General features: G+C 41.7%; 1 protein-coding gene across 1 annotated transcript; it reads right to left on the reverse strand.

The window, feature by feature from the left end:
* Positions 1–8,385: 8,385 nt before the first annotated feature.
* On the reverse strand, positions 8,386–22,781 carry LOC137379844 (caveolin-1-like). Its single transcript, XM_068051234.1, has 3 exons — positions 22,578–22,781; positions 19,098–19,262; positions 8,386–10,347 (listed from the first exon to the last, which is right to left on the reverse strand). Exons 1-3 carry the CDS (start codon positions 22,605–22,607, stop codon positions 10,006–10,008), a joined length of 537 nt encoding a protein of 178 aa, XP_067907335.1. The 5' UTR covers positions 22,608–22,781; the 3' UTR covers positions 8,386–10,005.
* Between the last annotated feature and the right edge of the window lie 356 nt (positions 22,782–23,137).

Genomic DNA, 23,137 nt, shown 5'->3' on the forward strand with positions numbered 1-23,137 from the left:
CAAGCAACAGCCTGACATTGGTTGTAAATCATCTTCACTGAATCATACATATATCCCAGACTCCTCCTCATCATGGAGGTCGCAGCACAGCAATACATAGTCAGGAGGGATTGGCCCTGGGAGTCCTCAACATTGACTCCAGATCATGTGAAGTCTCTTGGCATCAGTCAAACACCAGCAAGGATGCCTCATGCTGATTACCACCTACTGCCCTCCCTCAGCTGATGGATCAGTACTCCTCTATGTTGAGCACCATCTGGAAGAAGAATCACTTGAGAGTAGCAAGAGCACAGAATGTACTCTGGGTGGGGGACTTCAATGTCTATCACCAAGAGTGGCTCAGTAGCACCACTACGGACTGAGCTAGCTGAGGCCTGAAGGACATATCTGCCAGACTGGGCCTGCAACAGGTGGTGAAGACACAAACAAGAGGGGAAAAACCTGCTTGACCTTGTCGTCACCAATCTACCTGTTGCAGATGCATCTGTCCGTGACAGCGTTGGTAGGAGTGAACACTGCACAGTCTTTGTAGAAATGAAGTCCCGTATTTATACTGAGGATACCCACCATTGTGTTGTGTGGCTCTACCACCATTCTAAATGGGATAGCCTCAGAACAGCTAGCAGCTCAAAACTGGGCATCCATGAGACGCTATGGCCATATGCAGCAGCAGAAATGTATTCAACCACAATCTGTAATCTCATGGCCCAACATATCCCCCACTCTACCATTACTATCAAGCTGGGGAACAACCCTGGTTCAATGAGGAGTGTAGGAGAGTGTGGCTGCAGCAACATCAGGCATACCAAAAAATGAGATGTCAACCTAGTGAAACTGCAACACAGGATGCTAAAAAGGAGAAGCAGCATACTTTCTTTTACTTGTACTTGGGATGTGAGTGTCACTGGCAAGGCCAGCATTTATTGCCAATCCCCAATTGCCCTTGAGCAGGTGATAGTGAGCTACCTACAACTGAATGGCTTGCTCAGCCATTTCAGAGGGCAGTTGAGGGTCAGCCATATCGCTGTGGGTCTGGAGTCACATGTGTGCCAGACCGGGTAAGGAAGGCAGATTTCCTGCTTTGAAGGACATTAGTGAACTGGAGCTAAGTGATCCTACAATCAACGGATCAATTCAAAGCTCTGCAGTCCTATCAAATCCAGTCGTGAATGGTGGTGGTGGAGTTAAACAACTAAATGGAGAAGGCGGCTCCAAAAATATCCCCATCCTCAATGAAAGCGCAGCCCAGCACATCAGTGCAAAAGACAAGGTTGAAGCATTTGCAGCCATCTTTAGCCAGAAGTGCTGAGTGGATGATCCATCTCGGCTTCCTCCTGAGGTCCCCAGCATCACAGATGGCAGGATTCAACCAATTCAATTCACTCTACATGATATCAAGAAATGGTTGAAGGCACTGGATACAGCAAAGGCTATGGGCCCTGACAACATCCTGACTGTAGTACTGAAGACTTATGCTCCAGAACTAACTGTGCCCTTAGTAAAGCTGTTAAATACAACTACAACACTGGCATCTACCCGACAATGTGAAAAATTGCCCAGGTATGTCCTGCCCACAAAAAGCAGGCCAAATCCAATCCAGCCAATTACCACCACATCAGTCCACTCTGAATCATCAGCAAAGTGATGGGAGATGTTGTCGACAGTGGCATTTATTCACAAATAACCGATGCTCAGTTTGGGTTCCACCTAGAGTCACTCAGCTCCAGACCTCATTACAGCCTTTATCAAAACAAGGACAAAAGAGCTGAATTCCAGGCGTGAAAGCGACTGCCCTTGACATCAAGGCAGCATTTTACTGAATGTGACACCAATGAATCCTAGCAAAATTGAAGTCAGTGGGAATTGGGGCAAACTCTCCATTAATTGGAGTCATACCGAGCACAAAGGAATATGGTTGTGGTTGTTGGAGGCCATTTATCTCAGCCCGAGGACATTGTTGCAGGACTTCCTCAGGGCAGTTCCCTAGGCCCAAAAAATCTTCAGCTGTTGCATCAATGACCATCCCTCCATCATAACATCAGAAATGGGGATGTTTGTTGATGATTGCTCTGTGTTCAGTACCATTCACAACTCCTCAGATACTGAAGCAGCCCAGATGCAGGAAGACAACATTCAGGCTTGGTCTGATAAGTGGCAAGAGGGATTGAGCCGGGGACTGGGACTGATTGGATTGCTCTACAGAGAGCCAGCATGGACTCGATGGGCCAAATGGCCTCCTGCTGTGCCATTATGGCTCTATGCAGTAAGCTATAAACTATAAAACAAATAAATAGATAACAATGAATGGGTAAGAAGACAGTAGCAAAGACAAAAGGGGCTGATTCTATTCTTTAAGCTTTATTGCTTTAAGACTCCCCTGAAGCTAAACATCAAATAGCATGTCAATCTAGTCTTACTAACATAGATTGTCAAAAATCCAGCTGCAAACTCAGATATCACAGAATGACACCAGTTGTAGAAGAACAAAATTGAATACAAGTAAAATTTAAAGGGATGGTGACAATTAAAGGAAATGTCATTAGAAGGACAGAAATTCCCCATCCTTCATTACATGCACAAAAAACTTTTGCCGGGTTACCATTGGAGCTTTATATGCTGGCTCTAAGCCTGGCCAGAAGATCAACAAGCCAAAACCAGCTGGAGTCCAATGGAATTGTATTCCTCCTAGCTCCTGTTCTCTACCTCCCCTTGAATTCCCCAAATTGGAGTAATGAAGATGAAAACCAGCCCTAAATGAGAACTTCATTCATCGCAGACCTTATTAAATTTCACCTTGCTTGGAATGTAGGAAATAACAATTCTGAAATCTCCTGTACTAACACTCATTGTAAAACTGGACTTGAAACACAGTTCTTGACCTCAACATGATATGACATTTCATTGTTAACATCCTGTGGAGTATCTCTCCCTCTCTCTCTCTCTGAAGGCTTCAGAAGGGCTCCTGACTTCTATGTATGACTGTGTGGAGTAAATCCAAAGTGGAACATAGCACAAGTGGGATAGCATTCTCCCTGAGCTTGGAGGAACCCTATGACTTGACATTCTCCATGTCCCTTGGTGCTCTTATAGACAAGGATGTCCACAGTGGGCTCATCCAAGAGAATTATTGGCATTTATTTTCAAATCCCTTCTCCAGTATGGGTCTATTCTCTAATATCTGAAAAAGTCATGCTGTGTATTCCAATTATTTCCTTTAAGCGGTCTAGGTATTCTAATCATGTATATAGCATGGCAAAAAAGTCAATAGTACACTACACCATGGGCAAAATACTTCTTCATTGTTGGAGCCACATCCCTCTAATTATGACCTGCTTCTCTTTAAGAGCTGATGATATCTGCAATTTCCTCTCCCTCTCCTCCATGCAGGCAGGAGTTCACAATGTGTAATGCTGTACTTTGTTTTATAATGCCCCTGTGAAGTGCCTTGGTACATTTGATTACGTTAAAGGTGCTTTGTAAATGTTAGCTGTTGTTGTTGTAATTAGGACTGACTCCAGAAATCCAATAGATCCACCGTTTTATTGACTACAAAGCTCGCTGTGAATAAAAACATACATGACAAACACAGAAGTGTTTGGAACAAAGCTTCTCCTGTTGCTAGTGCCACAAAGAAGGAACAGAGATGTTACTAGAAATAGCATATCAGTCTGCACTATGACTTTCTTTATCAAATATGTACTATGCTGCACTGCCTTATGGCAGATTACCAGACAAGAAAATTAATGACTTGTGATTTCCAAACTTCTCTGTCCATTTTTGGTCTTTTTTTAAAGAGTGGAACTCCCTGTATTTTCTTTCCTTCCCCTCCATTTTCCATGAAGACGCAATCCCCAGTTGAGAAGCTTGGAAGGTGCAAGCCGAGCAATCCACTGCTAGATCTTTGCCAATATCATTTAGAGACTGACCTTTAGAAGGTGTAGGAAAACAGTCATGGAGACTCTGATTTTCCCTCTCTTACTGTTACGAGGAAACATCTGGCTTCTCCTTGGCTCCCTCCTGTGCCAGACTTGAATAAAATGGGGGTTCGGTTTCAACTCAGTGGGGGTAGACAATTAACAGTATCGAATCATCGATTATACACCCCACCCAATTATGCTTTCCATTAAAATACACTGAGGTCAGTGGAAAGGAAAATTGGCCAGGCTGGATAACGAGTGGCCAATCCAATACCGCCAGTTTTCCTTTCCTGCCAAAATTTGAAAGTTACCCCCATTGTGTTAGGAGCCACTTTGGGCTTGGTCCCAAGTCTTACCATTCCATTGCATCAGACTCTGGGTTCCTGACAAGCAGACTAGAATTTTATGTTGGGGCAGAGGCTCCGCCCACCAGCCAGAATGTTGGGGGTGAGCCCGCCTCCGCTGGCCTGGGAGTCACGCCGTGATTTTACGTGATTAGATGGCTTTGGGCTGGTGTTCCGCCATTCTAAGGCAGGAAGTCCCATCTCTAAGAACTGCAGGCCAATCTGGGAGCCATGGCCACTGCTGGGACTGCACCCAGAGAGAGGAGGAGCAATGGAGACCACCCTGGAATTAAAATAAGTGTATGGGGCCTTGCCAGGAATAATCAGCTGGGCCCCAGTGAGGCGCTCCAGTGGGGGCGGCTTGTGTCCTGGGGGTGGGGGGCCTCCGGGGGACATAGGGTGCCCGATCAGGAGGCACTCCCCCACCGATCCTGCAGGAGGTTGCCAGGGTTTACCTGGCAGTCTCCCCAGGTGGCGGAGGACCTACCCGCCGTTCGTAAAACGCCAGCAACGACGGGAGGAGACCTTTAAGTGGCAATTAATTTGCCACAAGGTCCTTAATTGGCCTATGGTGGGTGGGCATTGCAATGAGAAGGGGATGGGAACAACACACCCCGTCTCCCACTCAATTGTATGCCCCCCCACCTCCAGCCCACTCACATGGGAGGCATAAAATTCCAGCCGCAGTGCTACTGCTGCTTTATGCACTGTATATTCTTTTGACTTGTCCTTTCAACGGCCCAATAAAAGCAAGAAAAATTGATGGTAGCTCATGATATCTCAGACATAATTATTTACACAGTCCATAGGTGCAGTAGCAGTTCAAGACTACCATCTTTTCAAGGGCAACTAGGAATGGGCAATAACCTTATCAGCAATGCCCATATCCCAAGAATAAATAATAAAAACCCTGCTATGGACTTGCAACATTTTATTCATGGCAACATGTAGCAAGTCTTAACTTAAAAAAGTTTTCTTAATTTGACAGTGCTTATCTCATCTCCAATGGACCATCCCTAGCCAATTTTCAATCATAAAATTATAAATTTGCAAGGCATTTATGTAGCAATGTCAACAACCGGTGAGGTATTTCCTTCTGTGTTGAAACACAGCAAACTTAAAAAGAATGAACCTGCATTTAAATCTTAAACAAAGATTTACATTTGTTTTACACCATATCACATCTTGGAGCACTTCATATACAATGGGGTAGTTTATAACTTTCAGAAGGCTGACTACAGCTCTGCGCTGTACTTTTACTGTCATTGGATTTTAAATTAAAGAAACCAGCAGAGGGCAGAAAGGATTTTACACTCATTTGTTCATCATTCACTGCAGGAATGCCTAATTTGCAAACCACATGTCCATTTTATAAGCTTCCAGCTAGAAATCTTTGTTTTCTGCAAAATATTGCATTGCTGTTTAATGTCAATCAAAGGAAAGGTTACCTTTATCAGGCCTCAGATAATTCAAGTTTTAAGTTCATGAGGGACTACTGATTTATAAACTAGAAACAAAAACAGAAAATGCTGGAAGCATTCAGCACAGATGCTGCCTGACCTGCTCAGTATTTCCAGCATTTTCTGTTTTTGTTTCTCATTTCCAGCATTCGCAGTAGTATGCTTTTATATAAATTAGAAAGCCCTTGCTTTTTTTAAAAAAAAGATAAAATGACCATTAACAGAACAGTCAGGTTAGCAATCACTTACTTTTGGAAGGCTGAGCCCACCCTGGGTTTCATACCAAACATTTAAGATAATCTGGAAAGCTGGTTTACATTTGGGAAACTAATTATCACTGATACACTATACATTCACACTTTTGTTTTCAGAAGCCAGAAAGTTTCAATTTACATTGATGTGCTGAAAACAGAGTTCTACATGGTTCCAAGATAAAAACAGAAAATGCTGGAAATACTCTGCAAGTCAGGCAGGATCTGCGGAGAGAGAAACAGCGTTAATGTTCCAGGTTGATGACCTTTCATCAGAACTGGGAAAAGTTATAAATGTGATAGGTTTTAAGTAAGTGAAAGGGAGGAGGGTGGAGAAAAAAAAGGGAGGGTGGAGAAAAAAAGGGAAAGGTCTGTGATAGGGTGGAAGACAGAAGAGATTAAATGACAAAAGAGTTGGTGGTGCAGGGCCAAAGGAAGTGGTAATGGGAGAAGGAAACAAACAAAAGATGTGCTAGAGGAGGTGTGAATGGCAGAATGATGAACAGCTGTTGGCTGACAGCAAAAACAAGAGAAAAATGAGCATAAAACCAAAACCTACAAAGAAAAAGGAAACAAAATGGACTGCTGAGACCCTGCAGGTTCCTTTGAGCACCAGTATCCACAGCTATGATGACAGCAATCTGAGCCTACATGGCACCAAACATAGATCTCATCACCTCAGTCTGAGTTTTGACTGCAGCACTGAAATGTTGGGTGGTTTCTGCCTGTGCTGCATGGAAGCTAAACAAACAGATATTATATAGACCACTTATAGAGCCAGCTGTGAAGGAAAAACAGATCATTGCAACACTCTGGACAGGATTCAAATCTGGGTCTCAGAGCTGCCAAACTAATTATCAGTATATCATTGTTACAGTACAGTAGATTGGTGCAGACTATTAACAAATAGACAGACATCACAATGAAATGATATATAATTAACATATAATTAAATTTGCCATGTGTAACTTTTGACTATTTAAATTGTTTCAATGTGTAAAATACATAAAACACCTCACCTGGGAATATGACTATTTGATTTTTTTATATTTCATGTTTGCTTTTCAGGCGATTAGTTTCTGACATTTTACATTTCGTTCAATTTACAATTTGGTGCAGTTACCATATTAAAAGTGATTGAATGGACTACCATGAGCACTCAATACAAATTATTATACTCAGAGGCATAGAAATTGACAGCACAGAAGGCTCTTCAGGCCATTGTACTTGTGCTGACTTTATACAAGAGCTGCCCACTTGGTCCCTTTCCCTGTACTCTCCTATTATTTTTCTTTTTCAAATATTTATCCACCTCCACCTGTTAAAAGTTTCTCATTACTCCTCCCTTCATTCATTTTGTGATGACCTTAAACTTACTTAGTTACTGACCAGTAAAAATATTTTTTCTACTTACCTTATTAAAATCCTTTATAATGTTGAAGAACTCCATCAGATTGCCTTTGGAACACAGGGGCTGATCTTTCTGCCCTTTACCCCAGAGAACACCTATTTTCCCAGGGCAAATGCCTAGAAAAAGAAATGGAGACCTCTATTGCAGGTTTCCATCCATTTTACGTTGTAATACGTATTCCGGAGGTGGTGGTGTTAGAACTAGATCTGTGCTTGCACAATGCACTGGCCCAATGTAGCAATGCAGATAAGGGAGGAAGAGATACTTACTAAGCATCGAACAATAAACACCCCCAAAAGATGTCGCATTGCGTCCTGTCCTCTTACTCTTGGGTTAGCAGTGGTCTCAGGGTAGACTGGAGATATTAAAAGGATGTCAGCAGCCAGTAAGTCCTTTGTTCATTAATTCATAATTGGTCCGAAATGGGTTCAAAATGGTTACCACGCTTCAAAGGTGTGTCTGTTGACATGGGTTCAAAGACCACGCTAACTTGGTCCCCATACCTGCATTTCTGGAACCGTTTATATTAATAGTGTTTCACTTATTTTTTTACATTTAGTATGAGATGATACCAAATGCTATTCCATATAAGAATTTAAAGGGGCTATTAATGCATTGGCAAAGCAGAGGATCTGCAAGAGCACAGCATCAAACAACTTCATGTATAAATGACAGTTCATTTTTTGTAAAGTGAATTACTGTGTTGTCAACATCAGAAAATCCTTTTGCAACTCTGCAGAAGCAATAAATATATTAAGGTTGTAGTATATAATAAAACATCAGGAATTCAGTTAACATAAACACCATGCAACACAAATTCCAGCAGCTTCTATTTCTCTGGACACCATAGGTGATATGTTAAATTCAAATGATCACGTAATGGCTACAGAATAAGTTGCAAAGATCAAATTTGATCTTATTAAACCAAAGGAAGGAACATTGTACTTTACAGTATTAGCACAAGAACAATTATATTTAAAAAAACTCAAACTCATTACCAACTTGTGTAGACATTTGGTTCTTTATTTTTTCCAAATAATTTCTGCCTTTACATGCTAACATACTTTAAATGCATCAATAAGATCCAATATGACTTGGAAAAATCTACTAAGTGATCAAATAGTTTGCAACAAAACAATTAAAAGGCGACAGTAAAAAATAAAAGCTAAATTTTATGTACTGTATGATTGCTAAGTGATATAATGGCATCTGTATAAAATAGCTTCTGCAAAAAAAATCTCTATGGTTATAATTTTTTTTATTTTGTGTAAGATTTTAAACTATATTTTGATTATATACAACCCACACAAGAATTTTCCAACAATGTCTCTGTAAAACAGCAGTTGTAGAAACCTTTATTTTTTTGCACATCTTCAAGGTGGCAACGGTAGCTATCTAGTATGAAAAAAAGATTGAAACTATGAGTATGTTTGTAAGTTTAAAAAGTGGAGGGTGTGGTGCACAGAGTGTTCCACAGGTAACTCTACTCATCAAAACATATTCTGCTTCAGTAGTACGTGTTGTGCTTCTGGCTTTAGGCCACTGCTGCAATCATCTAAGCTGGAAAATTCTGTATAATTAACCCCTTTGGGTTGCATATTTTCTTTTATAAAGCGAGTTAACATGTTTCAATGTACAATGTAGAGAATCTGGGTTACATTCAGTAATTTAATGTGATCATCCTATGGCAGGGTATTATATAGTTGTCACAAGTTCTGAAACGGTACAAGCACCAAGCAACATTTTTATTGCCATTGCTCTCTTCTTAATATTCTGGAGCAGGTTAGAGATTTTAAAAAGTTATAGGCAAAGAGACAAAAATTATTGAAATGCTTATTAAAGGAAAACTTTAATAAAAGATATTGCACATTTTGGATGCTGGTGGGGGTGGAGGCTGGTGAGAAGAAGGATTCAATCCCATTGGCATCAAAACACAACGTAACTCATGTGGAGCTATTTAGTGTGCAACTAAAACGACTATTCGACAAATACTTAGCTGGCGTAAGCTGTAGGCTATTGCAGACTGATGCTCTAGATGTGTAAATTATAATTAAAATATTAATGTTTATAGACAACCCAACAACCTCAAGTGAGATTAAACAAAGGAAATGCAGTATTCTTTGTTGTATAGTGTTTTCGTAAATAGCATAATTATCATCTCACTGCAAAATTATTCATCTCATTGCAAATCTCTACTATTTAAACAGTATTAAGGATCCTATGCTCAGTGTTTAATCCTTTATCCTTACCATCTTGGTAAGTACAGTACTGTGAATCAGTCTCTGGGTTTATGGGACACAATAGAGTGAAGTAGCAGTAGGGCTAAATTGCTAAAGAAAGGAAATGAATCATTTTGTTTACAAAACCAGTCATATGGTATATAACAATGAAGGAATGTAGATGTTAAGCTTAGATCAGTGTTAAAATGCAGAGTACCATAAAAGGATAACAGAACACTCCAGGGATAAGTAATAAAATGAAAGAGCATGCAACCATTTATTTCCTATACCAGTGCTATTAGTAAAGGCACCAACATGTTTCCGTGCAAAGAAACTGAACTTCCATTTGGTGGGAAGCTATACATGATAAAGTGACCAACCACTTCTATCAATATTTTCCTATTTACACTTCTTTCTGCATTGTTACTCGGATACTGCTGAACATTTTTCCCAGGGCTTCGTAGAAAGGGTCACAGAAAGTGTGAATGCAAATAGAGTAGACTCTGCTGATGCACTGGATTTCGATCATATAGCTCTTAATGCAGGGCATCACTGCCCAAATGTGGATGAATGTTAAAATGGCGAAGTAAATTCCCCAAATAATCGCTAAAGGTATCCCAAAGAGTGCTGACAGCAGGCGATAGCACCAGTATTTAGACACAGTGAAGACAGTAAAGCTGGCCTTCCAAACACCATCAAAGCTGTGTGTTCCCTCTGGTTCAGCAATCACTTCTTCAAAGTCCACCTATGACAGGAGAAATACACAACCATTCTGATTAACCTCTGCAGTAAATGCATAACTATTGTATACAAATTAACTATCAAAATATACTGGGCAGCAACAATACAGAACTGCTCATTCTGCCTGAATAATACCTAAAAGCATTGTTCCCCATCAATCAGCAATATTGGAAAATGTCACATTCACCAACTCATCAGGTGTAAGCTCCATTAAGCAGACAGAATAGCAAACTAATGCTCACTTGCCCACTCAGCAGCAACACCCACACTTCTTTCTGCCCTCAAGTTCTTCTTTGCTGTTTCGTACTCTGGCTGCTTTCAAACATTTGTCTTCTGTTCAGAGTTTTTTCTTTCAACTTCTTCATCCTTTAATGTCTAAGCTCGTTCCTTTTTCAAATTCCTTTTTTTTAAAAAATGAGAGTAAATTTCTTTGGTTACAATTTTAGCTTTGGGCTTCTCTGCATTAGGAATGGATTGAGAATGTTCAAGCTCATTATTCAAAGGGTCAGTACTGAGGGAGTGCTGCACTGTTGGAGGGTCAGTAATGATGGTGTGCTGCACTGTCGGAGGGTCAGTAATGCTGGAGTGCTGCATTTGGCAGGGTCAGAACTGAAGGAGTGCTGCATTGTGGCAGGGTCAGAACTGAAGGAGTGCTGCACTGTGGCCGGGTCAGAACTGAAGGAGTGCTGCACTGTGGCCGGGTCAGAACTGAAGGAGTGCTGCACTATGTCCTCCTGACATCCTCCCTTAGCAAAAATAGAGCAAAGCAACTGGTTTTGTTTTTGTGATGAAAATTAGATCTGAAAGTGAATGTGGCAAACTATGGAAATAGGTTACACATTAACAGTATGGATGGGTTAAAAGTCAGGAAACTCCTAGGTTTGTGCAAATAAGTTTTGACATGCTCTAATCAATCACAATTTTGGACAGATAGAATATTTCATATAATCATTTGGAAACATATACTTCAGAGCTGGAACACTAGTGCATTGTATTCTGGAGCAGGTAAACCTCCAAACTGACACTCAAAGTGGCAATATACAGAACACTGGTGAGCAAATATTTATATACCGGCTGATTTCTTTAGTTAATTGGTATTCAGAATAGTATTACATGCAAGTGATAATAGACAAACTATAAACATGGGACTAATTTGGATTCTTATTTAAGTTTTGCCCAAGGTGCCTGTAGAAAACTCTTATTAAATTGCGTGGCTTATATTAACAGTTAGCAGTATACTGTTTTACTGTACTCTGTGAAGAACATGACCCACGTGACTACTGGGCAATAGAAAACTTCAGTCATAGAATACTGCGGCTCTTTAGGGAAGCGTGTTACATTTATCCAGCAGTCTGATGATGTTCTTGTGTGCAGTGGGGATACACAGGAAATGGCATTTAAACACTAACTTAATCTGACCATGCCCAATTTGGACAAATTAAACCAGAATGGCCTACACACATGGAAATACAGTGGCTTGGTAGCATTCACTTAGAATCTTGTGACACATCACTGTACTGGGAATACTAGAGTTCAAGTATGAGAATTAAATTCCAGTGATGAGTTTTCAGCTTAAAAGAAGTAGGCTACGTGCAGAAAATATTTGAAGTATTATAATTCTTGCCTCAACATAATTAGCAATTGCTGTCTCTAATATTGGTTAGGGTTTTCATTTTTTGGGTGAATAGTATCAGATAAATACAGTGTTTGAGAAAGTTGTGGCTTAATAGGAGCTAGAAATGAGCTGAGAGAAAGATGTGGTAGTAGTGTCAGAGAGAAAGGATAGTGGAGTGCAAAAAGAGGAACATTTATTTACATAGCACCTCATAGCATCTCTCAAAATGCTTCAAGTGAATTCAATGTACTTGAAGTGTAATTAATGACTGTTCTGTGTGCAAATGCAGCAGAAATTTTGCATATGGCAATGAGATGAATGGCCAATCGATATGTGACATCTGGAAGATGTGAAGAGTGCTATATAAATGCAAGTTATTGCTCTTTTTAAAAAAAAACAATATTTGGCACCTCCACAACTTTATAGATGTTGTGGCAAACAATTTGCACTATTAGCTATTTTTAACAAAATCATAAATGCCTTGTTTATTATTTTGCTATAAATAGTCAACAGTGGAAATCTCTATATATACTGGTTTCTAATAAATATTTACACATCTTGTACATCATAACTTTTGGTGCATTGTATGTCCATTTGAATCTCCATAATTATGTTGCTTCCCTAAATAGGCAGGAATGAGCTTTCTATCAAAAATGGAAACTTAAATTTAATATTTTTGGAGAATTGCCACATTCTAACATTCTGGTAATGATGATGAACATATTTAACATCCCTCCTAAGGTAGAATCAGAGACTTTCTGCAGCACAGAAGGAGGCCATTTGGTCCATTGCACCTTTGCCAGCTTTCTGAAGACCTATCGGCTTTGTCCTATTGCCAAGCCCTATCCCCATGCCCTTTTACATTTTCTTCTTCAAATATCTATGTACTTTCATTTTGAAAGCAATTATGGATTCTACTTCGACCACTATTTCCAGTGAGAAAATGCATGTCCTCACAACTCTTCGCGTAAAAACATGTCCTTTTAAGTGCTCCGCCTTCATTGTTTTAGAGATGTTCTTAAATCTACACCTTCTAGTTACTAACTTACGGATACCGAAATCATTTTTTCTGATTTACATTAAAATTATTTGCAGTTTTGATGACTTCTATCAGATCTCCTCTGAACCTGTGTTGTATTAAAAAAAGCCCAAGTTTCCTTAAATTTTTCTTGTAGCTGAAATCTTTTGACCCAGGTACCATCTTAGTTAATTTCTGCTCCAATTCTGCAGTTCTCATCATCCTTCCTAAAGTAGGGCACCCAAAACTGGGCATATTATTTTAACTGTGGCCTAACCAATGATTTATATAGGTTTACCATTACCTCAAATGTCAGCCTTGACTCAATGGTAGAGCTTGTGGCTCTGATTCAAATGGCTGTGGGTTCAAGCCTGATTCCAGAGTTTTGAGCCAAGGATCCAGGTTGACACTGCAACGCAGTGCTACAATATAAGGGGTGCTTTCTTTCAAATGACATTTTAAACTAGTGTTGCTCAATAGAAACTGCTGACTAGCCATCAGTATGTATATGACTACACTGCTTTAAACACATACTAATTTTAGTAGAAAATGGTTTACATACACTCATACAGTATAGGTAAATATATTTCGCATGTATATTTACCAAAAATCTACCATCATTCAGTAACCAAGGAAGTAAACCATGCACAGTGATTAGAAGAAACTAACATGTTCTACTTTTTGTCTTACAAATTTACCAACAAACGCATGTGAAGGTTAAAGCACATAGCGTGCGACTATGGGAATTGAGATCACCTGCTTGAATACAGTATTTATTACTCATTTTTTATTTACTAATCTGTAATACAATTAGTCACAAATGGATTTTCAATTAACCACATATGACTACACATCATGTGCTGGACAACACTGCTTTAAACAACCAAGGCCCCGTCTGTTTTCTCAGTTTGAATGTAAAATATTCATGGATGTCAAAGCTCCAATGGCACTGTGAAAATGAGCAGGGGAGTTCTTATGGTGTCCTGGCTAAATAGACGATCTGATCATCTATCTCATTGCTGTTTCTGGGGCCTTGCTTTGTGCATTTTGACTGTCACACTTGCCTGCATTACAACACTTCAAAAAGTAATTCATTGGCTGCTAAGTGCTTTAGGATATCCTCAGGATGTGCAAGGTACTATACAAATGCAAGTTATTTTTCCCTCATTTAAATATACCTATTTATAAAACCTAATGTATCATATGCTTTTTGTACAACTTTATCAATTCATCCCCCCATTTAAGAAAAAGATTTTGCATTTGAACTCCTAGGTCTCTCACTTCAACCCCTTCTAATGCTATCATTTAGTATACATTTCCTCTCATTCTTCCTTTCAAAATGCATTACTTCTCATTTATCTGTATTAAATTTCATCTGACATCTATCTACTGAATCTACTAACCTGTCTCCGACCTCCTGAAGATGTCTACAGTCCTTTTCATAGTTAACCAGACTCCATATTAGTTTCTACCCTAAAAATCTTACTATTTGAACATTTTGCTTCTGTGTTGGCTAATCTGCCATTTTTTATTTCAGATTTATCTGGGTTGGTTCCTTTATTTATCACATTGAAAATCATTTTCTAGCCAAGTACTATCATAGAGTCATACAGTGATACAGCACTGAAACAGGCCCTTCGGCCCACCGAGTCTGTGACAACCATCAACCACCCATTTATACTAATCCTATGTCCCCTACCACATCCCCACAATTCTCCTACTACCTACCTATCTACCTACGCTAGGGGCAATTTACCTATCAACCTGCAAGTCTTTGGCAGTGGAAGGAAACCACATGGTCACAGGGAGAACTTGCAAACTCCGCACAGGCAGTACCCAGAACCAAACCTGGGTTGCTGGAGCTGTGAGGCTGCAGTGCTAACCACTGCACCACTGTGCCTCCCTTTGGGTTATCTTTGGCTGTTCCTTCTCCTTTTCAATTTTTTGTATCATACCTGATTATGGTGCAGTCACTGTTTCCTAGGTGTTTCCCTATGCTTATATCACCTATCTGTCCATATTCAATTGTTTGGCATCATATCTCTTTTGCTCCATCAAAATGTCAGACAGGAGTCTTTGCTTTATGGTGATGTGTAGGCCATCTTGCTGATGTTGTGTTAAAGGCACCGTGCCATCATTTTACAGAATTCAGCTTCATTGTAAATTAACTGTGCATCTGTAGACTCCTAACTTTGATTGTGTAAGAGTTCAGTAGGGTATCTGTGTTCCTTTTTCTCCTTCATAAAAAGCTTGGAGCCACTTCTATTTTTCCCTATGTAGTAAGATTTCAGTTTGGTTTTAGCTGTTGGTAACAGATGCTGCCAGCTAAAAATTATTTCCTTTGGCACTAACACTTCCATCAATAGCCAGCAGAATTACCAGCTGCCAACTGTTGCAACGTTGACACAAATAATGAGAGTTGGAAATTGGCTTTAACTCTGCAGGCACTTAGTAGTTTTACTTAAATTAAAGCCCCAATCTCTCCTCTCAAACATGGATCAATTGTGATATAATTCTAGCCATATGCTCAAATGCCATATAATTTAGGGGGTTGGAGAGAGGGAGGAACCACAATGCATTTTATTCACTGGAACCCATCCTGCACTTATCACTTGATATAGATGTTTTTGCTCTCCTTTTTATTGCATGTGATGATTGTAGCCCCAGGACAAAAGGAACCAAATAGTTGGTGGATCAATTAAAAGCAGAACCCATGCCCATGAGTTTAATAGAAACAACTTTATTTTTGGCCATCGGTTACTAGAACTCTGGTCAAATTAATGTGGCAGGGCAGAAGTAAATACAAATCAAAAATGCCAATTAGTCATGTTAATACATTAAAACGGGCCATGTCATTAAACAAAATACAACATTTGAACTGTGTGATTTGGATGGCAAATAGCAAATCAGGCTCAAACATTTGTTTTTTTCCCCAAAATATCAAAGGGTTTAATTAGGTTTAAATGATTTCGGAGAAAAAAAATCACTAAAGTTGTAACAGCACCTAGTTTAGAATCTGGGATAGACCTAGAATGAAAAGCAGCACTTATTTTTACTCAATTAAACTATTTTTCAAAATCCATATTCATATACAGTTTTTGAATTCTATCAATTTACATTTTTCCTGTCTGACATAAAAGTAAAAGCAATGCTTTGGCTCAAACATGGTTTTCAGTGACCAGTGCATGCTTACATCATCCAAGCAGCTGGCCTATGTTGCTGCTTTAATTAGCACAGCTGTAATTTTTTTAAAAGGTGAGGAGTATTCGTTTTATATATACTTAGCTAATGACATAACACAAAGTGAAAATAGCTGACAACTTTATACTTGTGGGCTGCAATTTTATGTAGATGGCAGAGGTCCCGAGGCCGAAAGCGGGGAGGGCAAACCCCCTTTGGCTGTCAGTGGGACTTGCGGCCGCATCTTGCTGGAGGTAGCCAATTCAAGTGGCTGCCACCCCTATGAAGGACGGCGGCCCACCCCCAAGAGCTGCTGACCAATCAGAAGGCCGGCAGCTCAGCAGCGCCACCACTAGCAGTGGCTACTATTGGGCCTGCACATGCAGGATTAGGGCGCATAGATGGCCGTGCACCCTCAAAGGCAGAGAAGTGGGATCTGGGAGTATTGGAGTCAGTCAGGCAGGCCCTGGTGAGGGGGTTGGGTGGGGGGGGGGGGGGGGCGGAGGGGGGAGGATCACTGAGGGCAGATTGTGCTGTTGCTGTGGAAGTGGCCTTTGCCGCTGTGGGGCCCTTCCATGGGCCAAAGAGTGCCTGAAAAGGAGGTCCCCCACCCCAGATACTGCCAGGAGGCTGACATCTCCCCACATGGCAAAGAGACCTCCCAAGCACTGTAAAATGCCAACGGAGGTGGGAAAAGGCCCTTAATTGGCTCAATTGGGCTCCAGGCAGGCAGGCCACCTTTCCCACCGCTGGCAAGATGGTATGGCATCAGGTAGATGACAGGCACGCCACACGACACCTTCCCACGCCAGTTTGCTAGCTTTCCCACCTCCCAGCCTGTCCCCAAAGGGCTGGTAAAGTCCAGCCTGTGGTTTATTCCACATTTCTATAATAGTAGTTTAACTGTGAAGACTTTAAAAAATGTTAATTGTACCTTAAACAGAAAAGCAGTTTAAAAAAATAAAATGCGCAGATACAACAGCTGAACACAATTGCTTTGTTTAATACTGTTGTCCTTTTGATTACAGTAAGTGGTTAACTCAAGAAGAAAGCTACATCTTTTAAGACTTGAAAACATCTTTCAATTGCATCACTGCAATGCTCTTAGTTAACAGTGTGTGAAAGGATTGCTGATATGCTGTGTTATATATTTAATTTTACTGTAGTAAAGAGTTATTTCAATATTTTATTACTACGTTACTATACAGATTCTGCGTGTGGGCATCTTTACACACACACATCCACGTTAGTTTCCATTGTGGTTGGAATGTTTTAAGTGCTCCACCAAATTAGCTCTGCAGCGTTTTGATCAGAAAGAATGTAAATGAGCCTGTTAAATTGCTAATTCAACATCCTCATGCTTTCCACGGTTAGAGTTAAAGACACTGCCACTGTATTTTAGGGGGGTTTCTAAACAGATAGTAAAGAAATAGTTCTCTATGGTAGTAGGTATTTACTGAACCATGAGCTTTAACAGTATAGTTTCTGTACTTTGTTAAAATGTAATAAAGTAAATTTTGTGTCAAATACGATGGGTGAAACAATAATGCCTTTATTGCATTGATTACACCATTGCACAAATTCATATATATAGTCTTGGTTGACACTTTTATTAAGGTAATAATGCCCTTTTAAGGTCACTACTGGACTTCTAATGTATCAACAATATGAAACATTTCAATTGTATGCATGACCATTTGCACAATGTTGGTGATTGTAGATTTCTGTGGTCAACTATAGTTGATTTTAAATAAAAGAAATTATTGGATGTTTTAAAGGTGCAGGAACTTCACTAGAAAATGTTGGGTAAACTTTTTTTGTTTCTACCAATCACATTAACAATTCACATATATGTGATGTAATGACGATGAATACAAAGGAGGCTCAGGTTATTCTTTTCTCAAAAAGTCACCCTGCCTTTAATGATAAAGATGGTTTCCCTCAGTTACCGCCCCTATGCAATGCCAGCCTGAAATTTATAAAGCAACTCATTGAGTTTGTTGGATTCTTTTGATAACATGCGCATATGAATTAGTAATATGGTGGGGGATGGGCTCACCCAAAGTTCTTAATTCTGACAAACAACAAGAACATTAACCTGCTATATGTTGGGACTTTTTATAGCAATGTTGTGCAGACTGAGTTCAGCGCTGGGCAGAATGGGATGGGTGCTGGGCGGACTGAACTAAGTGCCAAGCGCAGTGGTCTGGGTGCTGGGTGGAGTGTGCTGGGCGGAATGGGGTAGGGCCAGTCGGCTGGGTGCTGGGTGCAATGGATTGGGTGCTGGGTGGGTTACATGCTGGGTGAGGTGGAGTGGGGTCAGTGGGCTGGTTGCTGGGTGCAGTGGGTTGGGAGCTGGGTGCAATGGGTTGGATGCTAGGTGGGTTCAGTGGACTAGGGGCAGTGGGTTGGGAGATGGATGCTGGGTGGGTTCAGTGGGTTGGGAGCTGGGTGGGGTGGGGTGGGTGCAGGTAAATACATTATGGTCCTGACGGATCCTTTCACTAGAGCGGGCACGCTCCGCTTTTCACACTGCTTACAGCGCAGGTTCTTGTCAGCTGCTGAAATCGCACAGCATTTTCACGGATGATTTGTCGCTTAACCAATTCCATGTTTATTTCCACCTCAGCCCTGTGACGGCTTTTCAATAGGAATCCCACCCCGGTGAAAACTGCCAATAAAGCAAGTCACCCGTTCAATTCAGCCCCGCAGGCGGTAAAGCACCGACACCTTCACCGAGAGAGACCCAACCCGCAGGGAAATAGTAACAAATACACTTTATAACAAAGGTATTTGTCAATAGTCCTGAGTTCAGCTTGGACTTTTACTGGAAATTACCCCGTCCCTGCAAACCTGCTGTCTGCACATTGCCTTCTATACAAATATTTCACTTCAGTTCTTGCATAAGCCCCAACTTTAATGAACTTTATCTGTTCCTTACCTTAACCACATCGTCGTTGAGATGTTTTGGATCTCTGTTGATCAAGTCGATCTCTTTAGTGTGAACATCAGTCGCGTATTTCTCGTTCATCTTCTCATCTTCCATTTTATTATTGGGTTTGTAAATATTCCCGTGGTCTCTGATCGGTGACGGATATAAAAGTCCCTGGATAGGGTGAAAACAATTATTTTTTAAAACAAACTTAGAGGTGCTCCGACATTAAACGCCGAAGGTAGCCGCCGCCTGATGCCTAAGAGGAACTTTTTGGAGCCTGATCGCATTTAAAGGGGAAAGTAAAGCTGCACCACACCCCTGTGAAACGAGGCTGGCGGCAGCGGCGCCACTCCCAGCCCGGCACCAGGGGACAGCACAGAGCATAGCAGGGAAACAGTGAGGGAGTCCAGCACAGCACAGCCACTATCTGCTTGGAGGTCTCCCAGCAAGAGACACAACTCTACAACAGCCTGCTGGGAAACAACCCAGCAAGAGTCACAGCACTGCAACAAGGTTCTGGGAAATCTCCCAGCAACTGACACAACACAGCAGCAATCTGCAGGGAGATCTCCCAGCAAGAGACACAGCACTACAACAACCTGCTGGGAAACAACCCAGCAAGAGTCACAGCACTGCAACAAGGTTCTGGGAAATCTCCCAGCAAGGGACACAGCTCTGCAACAAGCTGCTGGGAAATCTTCCAGCAACTGACACAGCACAGCAGCAATCTGCTGGGAGATCTCCCAGCAAGAGTCACTACTCTACAACAACCTGCTGGGAAACAACCCAGCAAGAGTCACAGCACTGCAACAAGGTTCTGGGAAATCTCCCAGCAAGAGACACAGCTCTGCAACAACCTGCTGGGAAATCTCCCAGCAACTGACACAGCACAGCAGCAATCTGCTGGGAAATCACCCACCAAGAGACACAGCACTGCAATAACCTGCTGGGAAATCTCACAGCAAGAGACACGACTCTGCAAAAACCTGTTGGGAAATCTCCCAGCAACAGACACAGCACAGCAGCAACCCACTGGGGGTTCGCCCACCAAGAGACACAGCACTGCAACGAGCTGCTGGAAAATCTCCCAGCAAGAGACACAGAACTGCAACAAGCTGCTGGGAAATCACCCAGCAAGAGACACAGCACTGCAACAAGGTTCTGGGAAATCTCCCAGCAAGAGACACAGCACTGCAATAACCTGCTGGGAAATCTCACAGCAAGAGACACGACTCTGCAAAAACCTGTTGGGAAATCTCCCAGCAACAGACACAGCACAGCAGCAACCCACTGGGGGTTCGCCCACCAAGAGACACAGCACTGCAACGAGCTGCTGGAAAATCTCCCAGCAAGAGACACAGAACTGCAACAAGCTGCTGGGAAATCACCCAGCAAGAGACACAGCACTGCAACAAGCTGCTGGGCAATCTCCCAGCAAGAGATACAGCACTGCAACAAGCTGCTGGGAAATCTCACAACAAGAGACACAGCACTGCAATAACCTTCTGGGAAATCTCCTAGCAAGAGACACAGCTCTGCAACAATCTGCTGAGAGATCTCCCAGCAAGAGACAGAACTCTAAAACAACTTGCTGGGAAACAACCCAGCAAGATTCACAGCACTGCAACAAGCTGCTGCAAAATCTCCCAACAAGAGAATCAACTCTGCAACAAGCTGCTGGGAAATCTCCCAGAAACTGACACAGCACAGCAGCAATCTGCTGGGAAATCACCCACCAAGAGACACAGCACTGCAATAACATGCTGGGAAATTGCCCACCAAGAGCCACAGCACTACAATAACCTGCTGGGAAATCTCAGCAGGAGACACAGCTCTGCAACAACCTGCTGGGAAATATCCCAGCAAGATGCACAGCAGCAACCTGCTGGGAAATCTCCCAGCAAGAGACACAGCTCTGCATCAACCTGCTGGGAAATCTCGCAGCAACAGACACAGCACTGCAACAACCTGCTGGGAAATCTCCCAGTGACAGCCACAGCACTGCAATGATCTGCTGGGAAATCTCCCAGGAATAGACACAACACTGCAACAATCTACTGAGAAATATCCCACCAAGAGACACAGCTCTGCTACTACCTGGTGGGAAATCACCCAGCGAGAGACAGCACTGCAATGATCTGCTGGTAAATTTCCCAGCAAGAGTCAACACTGAAACAACCAGCTGGAAAATCTCCCAGCAAGAGACACATTGAGCGAGTCTAGCACAGCAGTGTAACCACCAAGGGATGCAGTGATCGAGTCCAGGTGCCCCATTCCCAGTAGAACACTGCAATGATCTGGTAAATCCTCCACCAAGGAATAGTAAGTGAGTCCAGGAGCCCCACTCCAAACACAGCAATGTAACAATCTGCTGGGAAATCTCCCAACACCCTCTCACTCTCCCGATTAATGCACAGGCTGTTCGGGAGAGATTTCATCAACACCCATGTCCAGTCTTTCCCCGCCATCCCAGATTCCCTTCTTCCCAAAGGTTCATTTTTTGAAACAAAAAACAGAAAATGCAGGATTAATAAATCAGCAAGAATTTGGGAACTTAATGAGTGACTGCAGGAATCAGATGTTAAAAGGAAAGGAATGAGTTTCAAATGTTTGGAGAATTTTTTTTTCCCTTTGAAGCCCCCATTTTAAGGGAGGATAAACCATATTCAACTGGTATCATACATAAATGGCCACTTATTGGATCATAAACTTAATTCATGCAATAAACTTTCAGACCATGTTAAGAAGAGTGAAACATGGCTTCACAGTCTCGGAATAAGAGGTCAGCAAGTTAGGACTGAGATGAGGAGACATTTCTTCACTCAAAGGATTGTGAATCTTTGGAATTCTCTGCCCTGGGAGAGCTGTGGATGCTCAGTCATTGAATATATTCAAGATAGATTGATACATATTTGGATACCAAGGGACAGGGGGACATGGTGGGAGTGTGCAGTTGAGGGAGGAGATCAAGGAGACCATATTGAATGGCGGGTCAGGTTCAAAGGGCCGAATGGCCTAATCCAGCTCCTAGTTCCTATGTGCTGATAAAAACTGATCATACTCTACAAGGAGTACAGACCATTTTCAAAAGTTAATCCGTCTCTCTGACATCAAGTAGTTTCGTATTCCATTGACTTACAAGGTTTAAAAAAAATCCTAGGTGTCTACTATTTTTGTTATAAAACGTCTCGTGTATTCTCTAATCTTTTATGCCTAAATATGCCAGAATTTCAGCAAAATATTTTGCTTCTGAGCCACGTTTGATTCAGTTATTCTGCAATGCGTGCCCACTATTTTTACACGACCTGCCTGCATTCTTCGAAACGAAGAGGCACAAGTTTCCTGCCAAATGCACAGCCACCTCCCGACTATAGTGATTCCCCTGCACACATTCATTACACTCTCATTCTTCAGCAGTAGCAAATTTAGTGAGATATAGTTCCAATATTTGTCACAAGTAAGGAGAATGCATTCTTCTTCCCTTACCTCAAAGTCTCCAGTCTTGTCACCAGACATAGCTCCCCAAACAACTGGAATGTTTCAATAAGTCTGCTGCAGCTTTCGTGCAATGAATTAGTACCCTGCGGAAGGAAGATAATGTTGAAGTTAGTAGTGATCGCCGGGCTTTGTGGCAGGGCGCCAGTTCCCCTGGGCTGTGTTTTGAGCTTTGAGTTTGAAGAGCGCTGCTTCTTCACGCAAAGAACGCCAAGTTCCCAGTTACAGCGGGAAATAGGGAATGCACACATAGATATGCAGTGAATCATAGCAAATATTAGGGCTGCGGGACGGGGCATGGGCCAATGACTGAGGACGGTGAAGTCTGCATGAGGCAAGGAAAGCGACTAATCTAATAAAACGGAGAGATGGAGAATGTGTGAGGAGGTCGAGGGCGTATATACACAGACAGGAGGAACGGGGAATAAATGGTGAGAGGTATTGACATGTGTTGGTGTAGAGAGGGCAGAAGTAACTCCGGCAAAGTTCAACAGACGTATGTAAATAAAAATGTAGTTGGGAAAAGGCTCACCAGCCATGGCGATAGTGAA

The sequence above is a fragment of the Heterodontus francisci genome, chromosome 18, assembly GCF_036365525.1.
Source record: "Heterodontus francisci isolate sHetFra1 chromosome 18, sHetFra1.hap1, whole genome shotgun sequence".
NCBI classification, from domain to species: domain Eukaryota; kingdom Metazoa; phylum Chordata; class Chondrichthyes; order Heterodontiformes; family Heterodontidae; genus Heterodontus; species Heterodontus francisci.